Here is a 19,292-nt window from a genome sequence, read left to right as displayed (position 1 = left end):
GGGCACTGACAGTCCTCAGGGAGAGGCAGGGTCTCCCTTCCCCACTCGACCTCAGGACCAGCCACACCCAGAACCCATGTCCACCCCACCACGCTGCCCTGCCGGGCAGGTTCATGGAACCCCTGGGGTGTGTCTCTTCGAGCTCCCGGGGAGGAGGACGCAAGCCAGGACTCCTGGCTTTGGGGGACATCTGGGAGTGTTGGTGGGAGCCCCAGCAGGAGTTGAAGGGCTCCGGCTCTGTCGCTGAGTGACACGGGGTTATTATGCTGTCATGGGGACCCCTGGAATTCTCTCCCACCCCACTGAGAGGCAATTCATTAGGAAGCCCCCACCCCCGCCATTGCCAGCTCAGGGCCTGCACCCACTGTCCCCCCCCAGTTTCAATGACCGTCCTGAGGGCTTCCACTGTAGGCCAGGGGGCCAGCACAGGCCAACATCCAGAGCCAGGCAGTGGCCAGCCTGTCCAGCACAGTGATGGGCCCTGGGCTGTAGACCTGGAGGCCACCATGTGAGCACACCGTCAGGCTGATGGCGGCTGGGGCTCGCCCTGGTGCTCACCCACCTTGGCTACTGGCCATGCCAACCCCAGTCTTGGGCAGGCTGCCCACCTACCTGCGGAGAGCACTCCAGCCCTTCCCCAAGGATAGCCAGCAGCAGGGCCTCTGGTCTGTCAGGACCCTGGGGAGAACGGAGAGCAGGAAGACCAAGCCCAGGTAGTGTCTGCGTGTCATCTAATGCGTGGGGCAGACTGCAGGGGTCTTGCCTTCCCCAGGCAGTGCCCTGGTGGACGACACCAGGACATGGAGGTCAGCGCTCAGGTCCTGGGCCTGCCTCTGCCAGGCGCCTTGGTGTGGGCTGGCCTCTGAGCCTTAGTTTTCCCACCTGCAGATTGGGCTGATGACGGTCCCCACCTCAGCAGGGCATGGCCAGACCCCACGAGAGATGGTCAGGGCAAGGGTCCTGGGAAAGAGTGTTTACTGTGGGACAGTTGTGGGAGCAGGGGTTGCCGGGACAGGGGACTCTGCTCAGCCTTGGGCCGCCAGCCTGACCAACTGTGTCTGTCACTCTTTCCAAGGGAAGACAGTCTTGGTCTACCTGCAGCAGCCGAGGATGACCTCATAGCTGACCTGAGGTGGCCCGGGCCCTCCCAGCAGCTGGGCTTTCATGGCACGATTCCTCACGTGGTCTGGTCTGATGACATGGAGGAGCCAAGCCCCAGTATGGAGGCCTGCAGCTTGCCCCCGTGGGCTGTAAACCAGGAGGACAGGGACGGGGACAGTTCGGTGTCATCGGGCCGCATTTCCGGCTCCTCTGGGGGCCATGAATCATGTGCACCTCCCCGAGGGCCCTGGAGGGAGAGGCCGCCCCAGATGCTAGGGCCCCGGCGGCATCCCAGAAAGAGCAACCCACGGCTGGAGCAGCTAAGGGACAAGATCCGGGCGCAGACGCAGTGGCAGGCCAGCTGCGCCTCCTTGGGCACCTCAGCACCCTCCAGTGCCTCGCGCCTCTACAAAGCTGCATCGCCGGCACCCAGGAGCAAGACCCGCAAGGCGACAAGCTCCCTTCCAGCCCCTACAAGATGCCCAGGTCAGTGGCAGGTTGGCTGGGGGAGGGAGGCTGGGCCTGAGGCTGTGGAGGCCAGGAGGCAGGCGGGTTGGGAGGGTGCCAGACGCAGGGGCACCAGTGTGGCCCAGCAGGGAGGTGTGTGCCATGTGCCCAGTGCCCCGAGGGCTTCAAGGCCCCAGAGCCACGTGGAGATTGGAGAGGGGCTTCTGAGCTGGGTTTAGGTGAGAAAGGCCCATGGATGGCTGAATCACATTGGAAGGACAGGGACGTGGAGGGTGTGGAAAGAACCTGGGTCTGTTTCTTTGTCCCTGAAGCTTTGGGGGCTGGTCCCCAAGCAGGCCAGCTGCGTGGTCAGGGACCCTAAGAAGCCAGAGTGGGGTCTAGAAGGTTCACCCGCTTCCTGGCCTGGAGAGGGGTGGCATATCTAGGAGCCTCACTGCGGGCAGGAGGGGGCCTGGCCCAGGTGCCTCCTTCTAAGGAGGCAGGGAGATGGACATCTGCCCTTTTTCTTTTTTAAGGCAGCAGCTTATTTTTAAAGATGATTGTAAACTACATGACATAAGACCTGCCATCTTAGGCACTCTTACGGGTCTGTTAGTGGCATTAAATGTATCCATTGCTGGGTGGCCACACCTCTGTCCATCTCCCAAGCTTCCCCATTGTTCCAAACTAAGCCCTGTCCCCATGAAACACCAGCCCCCCAGACCCCACCCCTCTATTTCCTGTCTCATGGACCTGGGCTCCGGTCGCCTCATGGAAGTGGGTCCCCCAGGACGGCCCTTGTGACTTTTTCAAAGGCAGCGTGCTTCTTTCTGAAAGTATAGATGATGAAACGCCAGGGAGACCACGGCTGCTCCCTCCGTGGCCCTCCCAGTGTTTCTCTGGCCAGCTCTGGGGTGTGCCCTCTGAGTCTTGCTGCCTCGAAAGGATGGGATTGAACCAGGGGCTATGGCCTCCTTTCCCATGTGGAGGTTCCAAGCCCAGCCGGTGCCCTGCAGGAGGGCAGATTCTGCTCTGTAAGCCACGGCGGTGACCTGTCGGTGCCAGGTCTGGCCTAATGAGGCAGCTTCCCACTGAGGGGCTGTCCTCGCCGGGGCGTGGCCCGAGGTGCTGCCCCTGAGCCTTCTCCCTGCCCCCTTTGTGTGCATGCCCCAGGCTTCAGGGACCTGCATGCAGCTGAGCCCAGAATGGAAGACATAGTACTCTCTGGCCTGGGGCACGAGCTCTCCCGGGTCACCCAGCGCGAGGCTTCAGGTGAGTGGTGTGGATACCATGTGCTGGGCCCCACTTACAGATGACACTGGGGGTCAGAGAGGACCCTAGCTGAGAATGGGGATTTGGAGCCTGAGCTGTAACCCTCTGCCTCTCGGGGAGAGAATCCCAGGCCCCCCTCAGTTGGCTCTTTGTAGAGCCATCTCCTGGGCAGAAGGAGGTGTTCTCACTACCTTGCAGCCAGCCCGAGGCCCTCTAGGACCCCCAGCCCCTGGCTCCCTGGGCTGTCTGGCAGACGTGGCCCTGCCTAGCTCTGGAGGTGCTGAGGGTGGGCCATGGGTCAGAAGACTTCCAGGTAGCGGGTGGGCCTGGGGACACACGTGGCTGAGCTTGCTCACTCATTCTATAGACAGAGGAGGGGTGGAGGGACGGGCGGGCTGCTCTGGGAGTGGAGGGCTGCACTGTCGGGAACACAAGCCTCACCCCGCCGTGCAGCCTCCGAGGGTGCTGGACCCGAGGCTGCTGGACCCAAGCGGCTGACAGCTGGGCTTGGGCAGCTCTGTTTGAGGGCAGGCCTGGGGTGGAGAGAGGCAGGCTCTTGTAGGGTTTTGGAGACCCCAGGGTGGAGAGGGGAGGAGGCTGGGAGGTGTTTTATGTCCTTGGCTTCTGAGTTCCCCGGCCCAGCAGGGTGGCGGAGGTTTCTGCAGGGGCTGGGAGAAGGCAGTCAGAGGCAGGCCCCCGTGTTGCAGTGATGGCCAGCTGGACGTGTGTAGGGGCAGTCTGGCCCTGTGTTCTGCCAGCCAGGATCCCAGAGCTGGCCTGACCCACAGCTGGAGCCAGGTACCCAGCCCCTCTGGCAGCAGCCCTCGCTGCTGGGTTCCCCGGGGCCTGGCTCATCTGGTCACCCACCCACTCAAGGAACCCCAGGACTCGGGATGCGCGTGCAGTGGCCACGTGGGGTCCACTCCTCACTCTCCCTCCCTCTTCGTCTTCCTCTCGCTGAAGTTCCAAGGGAAAAAACTAAGAGGACCAGAAACATCTCTTGGAAAAGGGAGAAACCTGCCCAGTCGCTCTGTCCCAGCGGACCGGCCACAGGCAAAGGTGAGGGCCAGGCACCCGGGTACCGGGGTCCCTAGAGTTGGCAGAAGCTCTGGATTCAGTCCTGAGGTTGGCTGGCTGGCAGGGTCACCTGCACTGCCACACACACAGGGCTCAGGACGCCTGGGATCTGGGGGCCTCAGCTCCAGTGGCCACCAGAGGAGCCGCGGGTGGCTCCTGCCTGTGCAGGTTGTGTGTCCCTCATGGTGAAGTGAAAGACCACAGCCCGAGCGCTGTCCTGTCCTTCCAGCCCCCGCCACAGTCCCTGAGGACAAGGCACTGCGCACTCCCACAGTGCTGCCGAAGTGAGGGTGCGGGATGTCTGGGGGCCAGGCGTCCCCGCTGGCCCAGCTTGGGACTTGGAGACTTAGGGTTCCAGGCAGAAACAAGGACAGGCTCTTCCACCGGCCCAGACAGGGTGGGTGGGGTAGGGGTGGGGTGGGGGAAGGTTGGGGGAGGGGGAGGGGGAGGCTGGGGGAGAGGGGGAGGAGGAGGCTCGCAGATCCCACCCTCTCCAAGAGGCTAGCCAGGGTAAGGCCATCACTAATGCTGTCACCGATAATAGAGGATATAATTAACAATAGGTGATAACAGAGCCCCCCCGCCGTGTGTACCTGGGACCATGCCTGGGCACCTTGCCAAGGTCTGTCCTCAGTGGTGGGCAGGGCCTGGAGGACTCTGAACTCCCTCTGAGTTAGGAATCCCCTCCCTCCCTGAGGCCTGGCCCTGCAGAGACCCAGGTGCCCTGCCTGGCTGCTGGTTTCAGAGCTTCAGGGTGAACGCGGGAGGGGTTTTGCCCTCCGCTGGACGTGGGCAGTAGCGGGTTGTTGGGACGGAGGCTGGCAGAGCTCTTCTGGGCCTCCCTTTGAACATCCTCAAGGTCAAGCCTGTGAGGACATCAAATCACTTTATTCTCAGAGCTCCTTGGGGAAAGGCACATGGCCTGCTACATGTGGGAGCAGGTTGGGCAGCCTGCCCAGGGCCAGGCTGACAGGCCCTGACCCATCCAGCTCACAACCTGTGTTCCTAACCTGAGAGCCAGTCGTGTGTACCTGGGACCACGCCTGGGCACCTTGCCAAGGCCCGCCCTCAGTCTGGGCCCTGGGAACACCCCTGAGAAGCCCCCAGTGTGGAGGACACAGCCTACAGGGCCTGAGACGGGCTGTGTGGGACCCTGACTGTAAGCCTAAGCAGCACCTGGGGCCAGGACATGGCTCCCTGTGACCCTCTGTGCCTCAGTTTCCCCACTGGGTGAGAATAGGGCCCTGGCCTGCTGGGCAGCATGAGCTCCAGGCACGCCCAGGCACCTGTGTGGTCAGACATCTGCTCCCTGGGCCAGCAGTGGCCTCCGCCATGCTCAGCAGCAGGTCTTCGGGGAGGCGGGAGGCCCAGCTGGCCATGTGGCCTTGGCAGATTTGTCTGTCAGCTGCCTGGAGGTGACGCAGGACAGCCGGGAAAATCTCCACTGGCGTCCAAGAGAGACACTGAAGGGCTCCAAGAAGTTTCCAGAAGCCCCCTGAAAATGCACAAAATAGAACCCTGTTTTTATATGACACCAAGGGGTGTCGTTCCCCTCCCCTTGGCTTTTGGGCTTGTTTTGTTTTAAGGGCTAGCTTGAAAAATGACCTGCCTTCTGCCTGACACCAGGTCAGAGGGGCGTGCCACTGCCCACATTCATCACCGCGGCCACCCTGTCACCCCGATGGCAATGAGCATTAGTTGCTGACAGTGACGAAGTCACAGCTGGGCTAAGGAGGGATGGGTCTGGGTTCAGAGGTCAGAGCCACAGGACTCAGGAACTGGATGAATTAGAAATCTGCTGCAGTTAACAAAAAATTAAACCATGGTAGTATAAAATATTCATCCATCTGGGCCGCAGGAAGATGAAGCCCGATATTTAATTTTAGATTATCGCACCTTACTTTGCATTTTTTATCATAGATTAGGTCAGCTGGAGCCTTGACAGGGCACTGGGGACTTCATCCACATCCACAGATTAAAAATCCTCTCGTAAAAACATTAATTGCCTTCAAAGTGCTCAGCAGAAGGAAAAACGCGCCCACCAGGACCCATCCATCGATGGGCCCCTCTGCTGGGCCGAGGATGGGGATGGGAAGCTGAGCTGGGGGATGGGGGAGGGCTGAGGGTGCAGCGGGGTCTGCCTGGGGCCTGGCGGGGAAAGCCTGGCTAGCTTTGTGCAGTGGAGCAGCAATGAGGGCGGGGGGGAGCCATTCTGGGCAGCCTGACACGTCCCCATGTCCCTATGTGAGGTCCAGGAGTGGTCAATGGGGCCACGCCAGCCTTAGCTCAGGCCTGGGCCCCACCCCTGCTTGCAGAACCCGGGCCCCCTCTGGGCCTGACTCCAGCCACAGTGATGGTGACCACTGGTTCACTTTCATGGCACCGTGGGAAGGGGCTCCTAGAGAGGGACCTGAGGCTCGGAGGAGTTGGGTCGTTTGCCCGAGGTCCACAGTGGAGGAGGTGGAGCCAGACTAGAACCCAGGCCTGGGACTGCTGTGACAACATCATGACCTCCCCTGGCCCAGGGGCCTGACCCCAGACGGCATGGCTCAGTGCTGCCCCTGCTCCATCCCCGCGGGACTGTGGTTCCAGACCTGTGGCTGGCGACGCAGGCTCAGGGCAGGTCCATGAGGGGTGTAGGGGGAGCACCCACCTGGCAGAAATCTCCCTCCATGGGGGCTGGGTGTGCATGGAGATCTTGATTCCAGGCCTCAGGGTGTGTGCGAGTGTGTGTGAGGACGTGTGAGTATGTCGGCATGTGAGTGTGTGAGTGTGTGTGAGTGTGAGAATGTGAGTGCGTGAGTGTGTGAGAGCGTGAATGTGTGCGGGTGAGAGGAGGTGTGGGCGTGTGTGCATGTGTGTGTGAGTGTGCACAAGTCTGTGTGCATGTGGGTGATGGTGTGGGAGGGTGCGGGTGAGAGGCCACGGTCCCCAGCTGGGCTGGTGGAGGGCTGGCCGTCATGACGGTGGCCGGGCTGGCCTTGGTGAATGCCGCCAGGGAGCGAGCGTGAGGAAACCCCTGGCGGTGATGTCGCTGTGAGCCATGTTTGTTAGAGCGAGCTCATCTTGCTGGCAGGTGCCGTGACATCTACTCTGTGTCGCACAGTCCTGTGGGCCTGGGAGCCTGCACGGATCCCACCCGTGGCTGCTGGCTCTGACCAGCTTCAGAGCAGAGGACTCTCCTCTGGCTGAGGTGTGACCAGCTGCAGCCCCTGCCCTGAGCACCTGGAGGTTCGGCCAGGTGCAGGGGCCGCCCAGGGCTGTGACCTCCACGTTGCTGGTTGCTTTTCCTGGCCACAGTGTGTGCTGCGTGCCTGAGTGTGTGAGGGGGTGAGTGTGTGAGTGTATGCGGGTGAGAGGAGGTGTGGGCGTGTGTGTGAGTGTGCACAAGTCTGTGCTGAGTGCTCCTTGGACAGAGCTGTTAGGAGGAGATTTATTGCCCTCTTTTCACTGAAGAGAATACGGAGGGCCAGAGAAGTTGCCATAGTCACCCTGAGATGAAGCCTTGCTCTGACCCACAGGGGCTGGACATGAGGGGTTTCACTTTGAGCCCCTCCAGAGCCTGTGAGGTGGTCGCCAGGGTCCACGTGGAGCCACCCACTTCCTCCTCAGGGCCGCAGTTCGGAGGTCCACAGGCACCCGGCTGTGTTTGTGTGTCTTCTCTGTTTAAGATTCTGAGTTGGTTGGTGTTCACGCCTGGAGAAAAGGACAAGCCCTGGTGAGGCTGCTGCTTGGGCCCCCTCCTGCCCGCCCCAGGCTCCAGAGCAAGGCACCCTCGAGGGACTGGGCCCCCAGCGTGGAATTAGGTACCTCGTGCCTCTGCCACAGGTCTGCCGGTCTGCTGCGGCCCCAGGGGGCGGGTGTGGAGGAGGAGATGGCCATGTTGTCCATCTCATCAAAGGAGGAGGCAGCTAGGGTGTCTCTCCCAGAGACCTGTCAATCACCCTCTAAATCACCATCAGAGAGGGGACACAGGAAAATAGTTATCTTTAAAAACCTGAGAAGGTTGGAAGTGGCAGCACACACATGTAATCCCAGCAACTTGGGAGGTTGAGGCAGGAGGATCACAAGTTTGAGGCCAGCCTCAGCAACTTTGTGAGACCTTGTCTCAAGATAAAAATAAAAAAGCTGAGGGTATGACTCAGTGACAGGGTGTCCTGGGTTTTAATCCTCAGTACTCAAAACAAACAGACCAAAAAACCTAAGGATTTCTGTCCCCAAGAATGTCCTGGGTCAGCTCTGGAGCAGGCACACCACCAGTTTCCCCAGCAGAAGGACTGCAGATAGGAGCGGCCACTCCTCCGCGGGACTCGTGTCACTCCTTCCTCCGTGTGCGCAGTCAGCACACACATCCAGAGCAGAGGGTTCGCCCCATGTGGCTGCTGCTCTGAGGGTTCTGTGTGTGGGCGCCGAGGCCACCGCCGGGAGGGAGGTAGCTGAGACCGGCTGCCCACCGCCCCGTGCCAGGAGGAGCTGGCTCTGCCTGCCTTCCACCTGCAGTGCCCAGCACCCCGTGACCACCTGTCTTTGCAGGAGACAGCAAGAGAGCCACAGCCACCCGGGGCTCGCCCATCCACGCCTGGCTCCCCAGGCCTGCCTCTGCCGGCAGTGACCAGTGGCTCTCCGAGATCACACCCAGCCTGACTTCCCAAGATCAGCCGGAGACGGTGCAAACCGCTATGGCTATCCTGAAAGACCTCCGGCAGCAGATCCAGGCCGGGCTGGAATTGGCCCGCAACCCCAGGGACAGACCGAAGCTCAGACCCGCTAAAGCAGAGCCGCAGAGTCCAGCAGGGAGGCAGCAGCGGGACCCCCCAGGCTCCCGGGATGTGCAGGGCTCCTTCTCCAAGAGCTCTTGGGCCATGACAGAGGGGAAGTGCTCCTCTTTAGAGAGGCCCAGCAGTTCCTGCCTCCAGCAGCCCTGGCACACCTTAGCCAAGTGGGAGTCCTATCCACAGAGGGCCTGGGTGGCCCAAGGACGAGACCCCCCTTTCCAGAGGTCAAGAAAAAACCCTGACAAGCTGGACACTTTCTCACGGCGGCCCTGGAGCACCTCTGGTGGACAGACCTGTCATCAGAGGGCCTGGGCGGCTTGTGAAGACTTGGAGCCCGCTGTCTCCAGACCCTGGAGCTCTCTGGAGAGGCCACACTCTGTCCCCCAACGGCCCTGGAGCAGCTCCTTTGGGCAAAGGACTTCCCCCCCCAGTAAGCTCAGAGCCGCTGTCCCCCACTCTTTGGGAACCAAGCAGGCCTGGTCGAGGCCCAGCCAGGGCCACCCTCAGAACCTATTGGGGAAGGAGCAAGACTCGAGCTCATCTGGGTCCTGCCCACGGCTCCGGGCGCCCCTGTGCCAGCCGCACAGCTCGGAGTCCTTACGAGACTTCATGCGCCAGAAGGCCCAGGCCTGGCGGCAGCAGGCCCTGGAACGGAAGGCCGTGGCTACGCGCACTCTGGAGCTGAGGAACCACAGGCTGCAGGAGGTCTACCGGAAGCAGAGGGAGGCGGTGCTGGGCAAGGCCGTCCCTGTGGTCTCCCAGACCAACCCTGGCATCGTCACCTTTGTGCCCAGTTCTGCGAGGTCTGGGGTACGTGCAGGAGGGGCAAGGGGGCACTCAGCTCAGCCTCTGGGCCTGAGGACCTTGGCTGCTTCCCTGGCCACCTGTGTCCACTGACATGTGTCCACTGGGGCTGTGGCAGCTCCGGCTGCAGCAGCTTCACCCTGACTCGTTAGGAAACGAGGGCATTCACAAGCCTTGCCCTGGGTGACTCCACAGAGGAGAGGCCCAGACCTGGGCACCTTTGTCCGGGGGTGGGGGCTGGGGGTTGAGCCCGATTCCCTGCTGCTGGGCTCCAGCGAGGCTGCGGGCTTCCAGCCCAAGTGTGCTCTGGGAGGACCGTGCTGCCTCCACCCCAGCCCCTGAAGTGAAACCCCCTGCCAATACACTGCAGGACTCTTCAGAATCCAGCCTGAGGCCTGGTGGAGGTTGGGGCCCGGATCTGAGGCCGAGACCTGGGCTGTGGGGTCTTCTGCTGGGGGGCTCTAACTGCCCCTTTTTCTTTAGGGCCTGGAAGCCCCTGGGAACCTGGCATCTCCTGTGCTTCAGTGGAACAAGGTGACATCTGGCAAGGTGCTGGGGGCCCAGGAGGCCCCGGGCAGGTGGGTACGACATGGGGGCTGCTGTTTCTGAGCATGGCTGTGGTGGCAGACAGGGCAAAGGACAAATTCAGGGCCCCCATGCTGCCATCACGGTGAAGCTCCTGGGACCTGTGCTCGGCTGCTGGGGCTCCAGTCCAGGGAGCCGCTAGTCGCTCCAGTGTTTTCTCGGAGGTCAGAGGAGCATGTGGGACCCACATCGTCCATGCTCAAGGGCACAGCTCTGAGCCCTCTGACGGACAGCTGCTCTGGGACAGTCACCCCAGAGGAGACCACCCCCGGCTGTCTCTCCACCCACTCTCCCGGGAGAGCAGCTTTTACTTTGCTCTGGCCATGGATTTGCCCCTAGCGACATTTTGTAATAACGGCTCCGAAAGGTAATGGCCCCGGCTTCTCACTGCATGTCAGGGCCTCCCACCCACCTCGTTCAATGTGAAGCAGGGCTTCACATCATTTTGCTCTGTCCACACCAATCGGCTTCCCTGTCTGTGGACACGGGGCTTCCCTGCCTTCCAGCTCCCGTGGCTGACCACTGTGGCCATGGCTGCCGGGCCAGCTCACATACCTGCCTTTATTCCTCCTGTGAGCACTTGCAGGCTTGAGCTGTGATCCCGAAAGACACAGTGCTAAACTCCATAGTTCCAAATGTTGAAATCCCGAAAGAGCAAAATCTTTAAAGTCTCTAAAATCACCAATCTGAACAATGTAAATCCTGAAAATATAATTCTGTAAAAAATAATTTAAAAATTATTTCAAAGACGTATATTTTCAGAGGGGGATTTATTGGAGAAACATAAAAGCCTGACAGGACACTTGGTGGCAACTTACCGGATAAAGCAGACAGTCACAATGTAGGTAACTATGCAAGCACGAGCACTCAGCTCTGCTAATGATGGTTACACGGGCTTTTCAGTTAGGAGCAGATGAAGCGAATTCATAAAGACATGTCAAAACGTGGCCCTGTGGTTGGCAATTGTGTCTGCCCAGCTCTATAGCTTCAGTCATCTGGGAGCCAGGTGTGGTGGCCACACTTGTGATCCAGCTACTCAGGAAACTGAGGCAGGAGGACCCCAAGTTCCAGGCTAGCCTGTGCAATTTAGCAAGGCCCTGTCTCAAAGTAAAAAGTGCTGGGTTGCAGCTCAGCGATGGAGCACTTGCCTAGTATGTACGAGGCCCTGGGTTCCATCCTCAGGATAGCAAGAAAATGACAAAAATCCTGTGGTCATCGGAAATATGGTGATGGACACCCTGTTTTGCTGCAATGGGTCACCACTGCACAGAGGGACCCCAGCAAGCTAGCTCTTGGGAAATTTTCTTTTTTTTTTTTTTTTTTTTTAAAGAGAGAGTGAGAGAGGGGAGAGAGAGAGAGAGAGAGAGAGAGAGAGAGAGAGAGAGAGAGAATTTTTCAATATTTATTTTTTAGTTTTCAGCGGACACAAGATCTTTGTATGTGGTGCTGAGGATCGAACCCGGGCCGCACGCATGCCAGGCGAGCGCGCTACCGCTTGAGCCACATCCCCAGCCCCATTGGGAAATTTTCTCTCACACAAGTGGACGTGCACAAAGGTGCTGTTTGAACCTCTTTACCTGCATGCACGAAGCTCAGGCAGAGAGTGAGGCTCTCTGCTGGAGTCACAGTGGCAAGAGGTGCACAAAGCCAATCGGAAATCAGGAGTCTCAAGGGCTTTCTGTTCAGGACCCCGACACGAATGCAGATGAAATGCATCTCATAGCAGACTGCAAAATATAATGCCGGCAATTTAAAATAGCAGGGGAAAAACTAAGAGAGAAAAGAGGCATAAAAAAAAAAAAAAGCTAAACTAAATAGGAAATCTGACGTGTGAAAAAGTGCTTTCCAGGGAGGGGCTTGGCAGTTGGAGGAGGTGGTCCGCAAACCATGTTCCAAATCTTGCATGGCGACAGGGCTGCCTTCTTCCTCTGTCTCCTGGGAGATGCTCACGCTCATTTCCACACAGCGGGTCCCAGCCCTCTGGGCTCTTGCTCGCCTCAGGAGGCACCCTGCCCCGGGCATCCAGGCTCCCCTCGTCCTATTCTGCCTGCTGACCATGGCAAGCAGGCTGATCCTCCGGAGCTGCCTGGCGTGGGGATCGCTGTGTTCAGAATCCCAGCCTTCAGGATTTCAACATTCACGATTCTTTTAATCTTTCAGAGTTGAGATTGTAGACCTTAGGAATTTTGCTCTTTGGGGATTCAACATTAGGGGTCATGAGTCTGGAAGTACGACAGGCGCCCCACCCCTGAGCCCCAGCCCCAGCCCGCCAGGCTCTTGTCTTTGTTTCCTATTGTTTTGTCTTCACCATCCTGTGTTTTACTCCAACCAGGGCACTCTCCACCCCTGAGCTGTTTGGGAGCCAGTGGGGACGTCTGCATGCCCTCCCCACCCTGTAGGGGAGCCGGGGAGGGGGCTTGCTTCTGGCTCTTGCCTGCGAAGGGCTCCCTGGGCTCTGCAGTGAGCCTTAGCCAGGGCCAGCCTCTGCCTGGCCCAGCCTCGTTCTGGTCACCTGCCGTGGATGGGCCCAGGTGGGCAGCTGGATCTGGCTGGAGGCTGGGCTCAGGGCTTCCCCTTGAGGTGCTGCAGCCAGGAGCACCCTGGCAGCTGGTGTCGGGAGGGGCTCCAGGATGGCCCCAGCCCCCTTTCCTTGGCTGGACACCCTTCCTCGTGCCCTGGCTGCTCCTCTGGCTCCGTACCTGGTCTTTTCTGGACTACCTCCCTGGACTCAGGGCCCAGAGGTGCCCAGGGGTCTGCACATGTAAACCTTTAAACAGACACTGGTTCTAGGGAGACTCAGCTCCACCCAGACCCTGTACCCTAGGGCTGTCCCTCCCTGGCTGCCTGTCAGGCTCCCGTGCCACACGGTGCTGTGGAGGTCTGTCCCACTGGTGGGAGGCTGTAGGTCCTCCTCACTCTCTGTCTCCTTGCCCTTGGCGATTTCCACTTTTAAAAAAATGTGTCAAGCATAACAAAATCCACCATCTTAGCCAGGTTTTTAGTTTATTTTGTGGTTGTAGATGGACAGAAGGCCTTGACTTATAGGTTAATTTTTAGGTGGTGCTGAGGATCGAGCCCAGGGCCTCACGCACGCTAGGCAAGTGCTCTGCCACGGGGCCCAGCCCCAGCCCTTAGCCATGTTTTGTGATCCTTAGTCCATCTGGATTTTATTTTATGCTAAATTTATTTATAACTGAAGCAGGAAAGCAGAGGTGGTGCCCAGGGAGGGGCCACGGTGTGATGTCTGACACCCAGGTGTGTCGCGGGAGGTTTCAGTCAGGCTTAACGAGCTCTCGGGCAGCTCCACTTTGGGCGGCTCCCGCAGCCCTTCCTCAGTGTGCAGAGCGGCATCCTCAGCTAGTCGCCCACGGCGCCACGGCACACGGTGCCCTCGCGAGGCACCAGCGACACCCTTCCCCACCTCGTCCAAGCGTGTGGCCCCTGTGGCACTAGTAGGTCCACACCACCGTCCTGCCGTGGCCGCTGCCCCACGTGACAGACGCCCCAGGCCAGCCTGTCCCCGTCTACCCTGGGTTCTGTGTCTGGATTCCAGGATGCTGGCCCTCACCTAAGTGGGGTCCGCCTTCATTACCTTCTGTGATGCCCAGCAGCCCAGCTTGGTGGCCCAAGCCCCACCACAGCTGCTGACACAATTTCCTGTTTCCTGCTGAGTAACATGCCCCCGTCCCGCTCTGCCGTCCTGCCTCGTCTGCTGGTGGACACAGACACCACCGCGCCCGGGTATGGGAGTGGCAGCTCACGGTCCTTGATTCCTCTGCTTTCACCCAACACGGGTTTTCTGCCACACGGTGGCAACATGGTGTTAAAGTCAGAGACCTGTGGATGTCCCTGCCCCCTCCCAGGCCACAGCCAGGCCCCTTCTCTTCTGTTAAACAGCCGCGGGCCAGCTGCCTGCGGAGGCCGGAGCCTCTCTGGCCTCTGTGACAGACAGGGCTCTGCTGAGCCGCCGGTCACTCCTCCCTGCTGTTCTGCACACGGCCATTCTGCACATGCCAAGCGACGCAGCCCTGCGGGGGCTGAGCGCCTGCTCTTCTCTTCCGGCAGCTTCTGTCTGTGTTTGAACAGAGCCTGGGACCACACTGAGACCCTGGAGACCGGAACCGGCGCCCCGCTGCTGCTGTCCACTGCTTCCTCCCTGGGCCCCCTGAACCTCCAGGACCTCTCCCGGGGGCTCTGCGTCTACCTGGACCCACAAGAGGCTGACCGGCTGGGCTCCTCAGGCCCCCTGCAGTTCCAGTACAAGCAGGCCCGGCTACAGGCCTTGGAGACCATGGCCAACGTGCTCAAGCAGCGCATCGACATCCTGACCACCAAGCTGCGCGGGGCGGAGGCCTCGGACACTGCCCTGGACTGGCCACCCGTGGGCCCCAGCTCTGCACCTGCTGCCCTCACATTCACTGCCACGGCCTGCCCCAGTGCCTTGATGCCCAACAGAGAAACAGGGACACCCCAGGACTGGGCTGGCCTGCAGGCTAAGCCCCTCATCCCCTCCTCCTGCTTCCTTAATGATGACCCAGAGCTGTGGAGCCCGAGCTGGGAGACACAAAGCGTAAGCCCAAGGGCCCGCCACCAGAGCCAGCCCCAAGGTACGACTGGGGCCTTGGGCCCAATGGCCAGTGAGTGGCCAGGAGGTCCCATGAGCGGGAGCACAGGACCCCATTACCAGTTGGTTTCCTCTCTGGAAGCAGGGAGAGGAAAGCCATAGCTAGGAGTTGTCCAGGGTGGGCGGGGTGAGAGTAGCTGCCCTCCTAGAGTGGCACATGATGTAGTTGCCCTCCTTGTCTTGTCTGAAGACAGGTTGAAGAAGGGGTGAGGCTGCTGCACTGCCCGTGTGCCCTCCACTCCCTGCCCTGCCTTTCTCCAGGGGCCTGAAGGCTAGGTGGGCACTGCAGCTCATTTAGGCCCACTGCAAAATGTGCCCGGGCACCCCTGCCAGGGCGTCCCTGTCCCCGCTAACCTGCAGCTCCTTGTCCTGCTGATTCCCTGCCATGACATGTGCCTCTTTCAAAGGTGTGGAACAGAGACTCTGGGAGCTGGAGAAGAGGCTGCAGAGAGATCCGGATTCCTTCAGGTCCCTTGGTGCCCCCTTAGGGAGGTAAGCCCAGAGAGGTCCCTTGGCAAGTGCCCCTGGAGCTGGTTGAGGGCCAAGGCCCGGGAGCTGGGTGCAGCCAGGCTGGGCAGGGAGGGCACAGCTCCCAGGATGTGGGCCAAGTCATGCTGGCCCTGATGCTGGTCCTCGCCATGGGGTGGCTCTCTGGACAGCTCTGGCCGGGCAGCTGGCAGTGGGTCCCTAAGCCAAGCGCTGCCCTGGGCAGTCAAGAGTCCCTGGGACATACTCACCCACAAACTCCCTTGGTGCTGCTCTGACCCTTGGGAGACACGTCACCTTGGCTCTTTTGTTGGCTGTTGGCGGTTGGCCTTGTCGGGGCCTCTGAGCAGGGCCTTCCTTCACCTGTCCAGGCCCCACACCCCACGTCTCAGTTCTAGGACCACTTGGACCTTTGCCCTTCTTCCACCCGTCCCCAGCTGTGGCCCACAGCCTTCTCTAGGTCCAGGTCACAAGGTGCATTTGAAGTCCCATCTGTGGGGACATGGTACCTGCTCTGTGCCCCCAGACCCCCTCCCACTTAAGCTTAGGAGGGGCCCCTGCTGCCCCATTGAGTCCCAGCTGCAGCGGGGCCCAGGAAGAAGCTTCAGTCCCTTGAGGGCCTTGAGGGGCCATCTGGTATGACATAGTTGGGTACAAGATGGCTGTGCCTGTGCCTACCTCAGCTCTCCTCATGGCTATGGCCTCGAGACCTACCCCAGGGCCCGTGGACAAGGTAGGGCCCCTTCTTCTGAAAACTCTCCTCTGCCACCCCAAAAAATCTCCCTTCACCCCTGGTTTGTCTTCAAACTGAACAAAGCCCCTGGTCAGGGGACCCCAGCCTGGCCTGAGCAGCCCCTCCCCAAGGAGCCCAGGACCCTGGATTCCCAAGGTAGAGCCACCACCAGAAAGACGGGGCTGCAGGCCCGGGGTTCTGGAGGAGGACGGCGGTGGCCTGGGCATCCTGCATGCCCCCTCAGCCAGAGTCCACCAGGAACACCCGGCCTCTGCCCAGTCCCCACAGCAGGGCTGTGTCACCCCAGCGACCTTGGCAGCTAGGTCAGTGGGCCTGGGGGGCTGGCCCTGCACACCAGAGGGCTAGGATGTGGAGCAGCTGCCACGGGGTGATGGGTGGGGCCACAGTCACGGAAAGGGTGCTGCTCCCCCAATTCCCAGGTGCTGCTGGGAAGAAGCTGACGCCCCTTCCTTGTGAGCTGCCCATGGACAAGGGGCAAGTTAAAGTCCCAGCTCTGTCCCTTGACCTTGAACAGTCTGCTCCCTACCCCCAGTGCTCTGGGAAGTGAGAGTGCTGAGGTACCCCAGCAGGAGTGATGCTGAGCTACCCTCCCCTGCCCTTTTCTATTGGGACCCTTCCCCCTGATGCCTGCTCTGCCCACCTGGAAGTTCACCTGTGCCTCCTCGTCCCAGCCCCGCGGGGTGATGGGCTGGTGATGGCGGATGGTTTGGGCTTGTATTCCCACGGAATCTTGAGGCCAGCAGGGGGCAGCAAAGGGGTGGCTTCTCCTCTGATACCGGCCCCTCCAGCTCCCCGAGCTGTTGAGAAGGGGGTGGGCTAAAACCCAACCATAGAATTTTTGGAGAAGTTAATTTCAGCGCCCCAGGCTCCAAGATGGACAAGCTAGGTCTGTCCTCAAGCGCTCAGACCCAGGCCCAGAAGGGTTGGCTGTTCCTAGCACAGCCACAGAGGGGCCAGAGGGTAGAGGAGTGGCCCAGACCCTTGCCCAGGGCAGGCACTGGGCACTGTGACCCCCTGCCCCCTGCCCAGTCATCTGTGGAGAGACAGGAAGAGGCAGGAACCATATCTAGGATCTGTGCCCCAGAAGGCGCCCTGGGAGAGCGGGGATTAGGGACAGCTCAGTGGCCAGCTGGGCACTCCTATCCCTTCCAAAGAGCACTGTCCAGGCTGTGCAGGGTGTGTGTGGGCCCACAGGCCTGCCACCCCCACAACACCGGGCCACGCTTCCCTCCCTGGCTTGCCCTTCCCTTGGAGCCCCAGGTTCACTGCGTCCAGGTGCTGGTCTGCTGCCCGGAGTCAGGCTGGCACTGTCTCCTTGGCCTCACGAGGACCCCAGCGCTCAATGGCCAGCGCGGGCTGAGACCACTGCCAGCATGCGCCCAGGGTGCCTTGTAGCCCTGTGGCCTCAACACACAGCCACCTGCCTCAGAGGCCCCGAACCAGGGCAGGGGCTGGCCTGGGGTCACCACCTTATTCCTGCCCGGGACTGGCCCACAGTCCATGTGAGATAGACACCTGCTGACCCCTAGAGAAGGACATGCCACACGCCGGTCTCCATGGCCACAGGTGTGGGCGAACTCTGTCACTGTGCCAGGGACAGATGGTGCCTGAGGAGCACCGGGCCAGGTGGGCTGTGCTCAACCACGCTCTCTCAGGCCACGCTCTGCACGTGCCACGTACACACTTACTGTGCCCCACACACTCTAATCCCAACAGCCGTGGCCAGCGCTCGAGGAAGGCCCAGGGGCCCGCCCGGCTCCTAACCCTTGGCACAGCTGGCTGACTGCCTGAGGGAGGGCAGCTCTGAGGCCAGCGGCCTGCCTCCTGGATCTTGCCAGAGCACTCCTAGACGAGTCCATTCCCAGCCATGAGAATCACTGGGCCGGCACGAGGGGTCAGCACATCGATGGGTGGCCCCCGTCTGCCCCGGGCCTCATGGAAGTGTCCTTGGTAACTGGCAGAGGTGACTGGATGGCCACTCTGGCAAAGGGGGCTCTGCCACGGTGCCTGGAGGTGGTCACCTGCACTCCTGCTGGCTGCTGCAGACCCCGTGCCTTGCCCATGCTGGGGGCCAGGCACATGTGGCCAGGGCCTTCCAAGGCTCTGGCCCTCCATCCCGCCCTAGACACACTGAGGTTCCGAGGGCTGCTGAGGGCCTTGGGAGCCCAGATTCAGCCAAGTGAGGGGTGGCCTGCCAGGCCCCTGTCCCCTGTGCTGCCCCCAGTGCCCGACCTCGCTCACGCCCATGCTTGTCTGCCTCCCAGCTCCCGCAGGGTGCCGGCACGGGGCCCCACCTGCAGCTCCCTTTGTCTGGAGGACGTGCCGGTGGCCAGAGGGCCAGGCTTGGTAATGCCCTGGAGCACCTGGAGCTGCGGTAAGGGCGAGCCTGCAGACGGGTCCTGGGATGGCTGGCCGGGTGGCCAGGGGTGGCCACCAGGGACCCCCTCCACATCCTGTGGGGTGGGAGACCCTCTTCCATGAGGACAGCACCCACCCTTCAGCATTAAAGTGTTTTGGAGGCTTCCGGGCCGCTGCCTGCTCTGTGCTCCTGTCACGCCTGCTGTGACCAGTGTGGGGGATGAGCGCCCAAGAGCTGGCTTTGTGGCCATGCTCCTGGGTCCCTGCGGGCAGCTTCCCGAGGCACCCAGCACTCAGGAATGAAAAGCTGGTGCCTAGGAGGGGTTTGGGGTGCCTGCCCCACACCCTGACTTGGTCCCAGCAGCAGCTTGGGCTGTGTGTTGGGAGCCCTCGGCCCCGCCTGGGCCAGGAAGGGCAGCGGGAGGCCTGGGCAGCTGGGGCCACGTGCTGACTCCGAGCAGGCTTTCATGGCTGGGTGGCCACTGACTTTCCTCAAAAGAACAGGGTTTGGACATGGTGGTGAAGCATGGTCATGTCTGCTGTGAGAGGCGGGCAGGCGGGCGCATTCGGCCCTCAACCAGAGCAGTGGCGGCCACACCTCGCCCACCTTTTGGTTGGGCAGTGAGGCCTGTGAGGCCCAGTGGCCTGAGAAAGCCCCGGGCACAGCAGAGCCCCAGGCTTCCCCTGCAGGGCTAGTATCTGGGTGGAGGGGTTCTCAGACCCAGGCTCAGAGCCACCCCCACGGGCCAGACCCATCCCACTGAGGCCTCCCAGTGAGGTGGCTCAGTGTGTCCTCTGTGGGCCTAGAGACGTGCAGGCCCGTTCTTCTGTGGACTGGCGGAGGGCTGTGGAGAGTGTCAACACCCCACAGTGTTGTGTGTGCTTGTGCAGGCCCTCGGCTCTGGAGGACCTCTCATCCTGGGGCAGGGGCACCTGGTCCTCAGGCCAACGTTGCTGATGCTCCTGGGCTCCAAGTTTCCAAAGCTCCTTGTGGTCCCCAGCGTTACGG

The 19,292-nt window shown here is 60.9% G+C and overlaps 1 protein-coding gene across 1 annotated transcript in view; it reads left to right on the top strand.

Annotated features, from left to right (window-relative positions):
- The first annotated feature begins 576 nt into the window (after positions 1 to 576).
- Positions 577 to 19,292, top strand: part of Ccdc187 (coiled-coil domain containing 187) — a 40,811-nt gene continuing 22,095 nt past the window's right edge. Inside the window, exons 1-10 of the mRNA XM_077797369.1 lie at positions 577 to 713; positions 1,076 to 1,587; positions 2,722 to 2,820; positions 7,569 to 7,703; positions 8,431 to 9,482; positions 9,960 to 10,054; positions 14,127 to 14,668; positions 15,093 to 15,177; positions 15,819 to 15,904; positions 18,150 to 18,299. Coding sequence (XP_077653495.1) covers positions 577 to 713; positions 1,076 to 1,587; positions 2,722 to 2,820; positions 7,569 to 7,703; positions 8,431 to 9,482; positions 9,960 to 10,054; positions 14,127 to 14,668; positions 15,093 to 15,177; positions 15,819 to 15,904; positions 18,150 to 18,299 — 2,893 coding nt within the window. The remainder of the gene's footprint in view (positions 714 to 1,075; positions 1,588 to 2,721; positions 2,821 to 7,568; positions 7,704 to 8,430; positions 9,483 to 9,959; positions 10,055 to 14,126; positions 14,669 to 15,092; positions 15,178 to 15,818; positions 15,905 to 18,149; positions 18,300 to 19,292) is intronic.

This window comes from Urocitellus parryii, chromosome 4 (genome assembly GCF_045843805.1).
Source record: "Urocitellus parryii isolate mUroPar1 chromosome 4, mUroPar1.hap1, whole genome shotgun sequence".
Classification (NCBI taxonomy): domain Eukaryota; kingdom Metazoa; phylum Chordata; class Mammalia; order Rodentia; family Sciuridae; genus Urocitellus; species Urocitellus parryii.
Note: the sequence above shows the minus strand (reverse complement) of the source record. Positions and strands in the feature narration are given on the sequence as shown.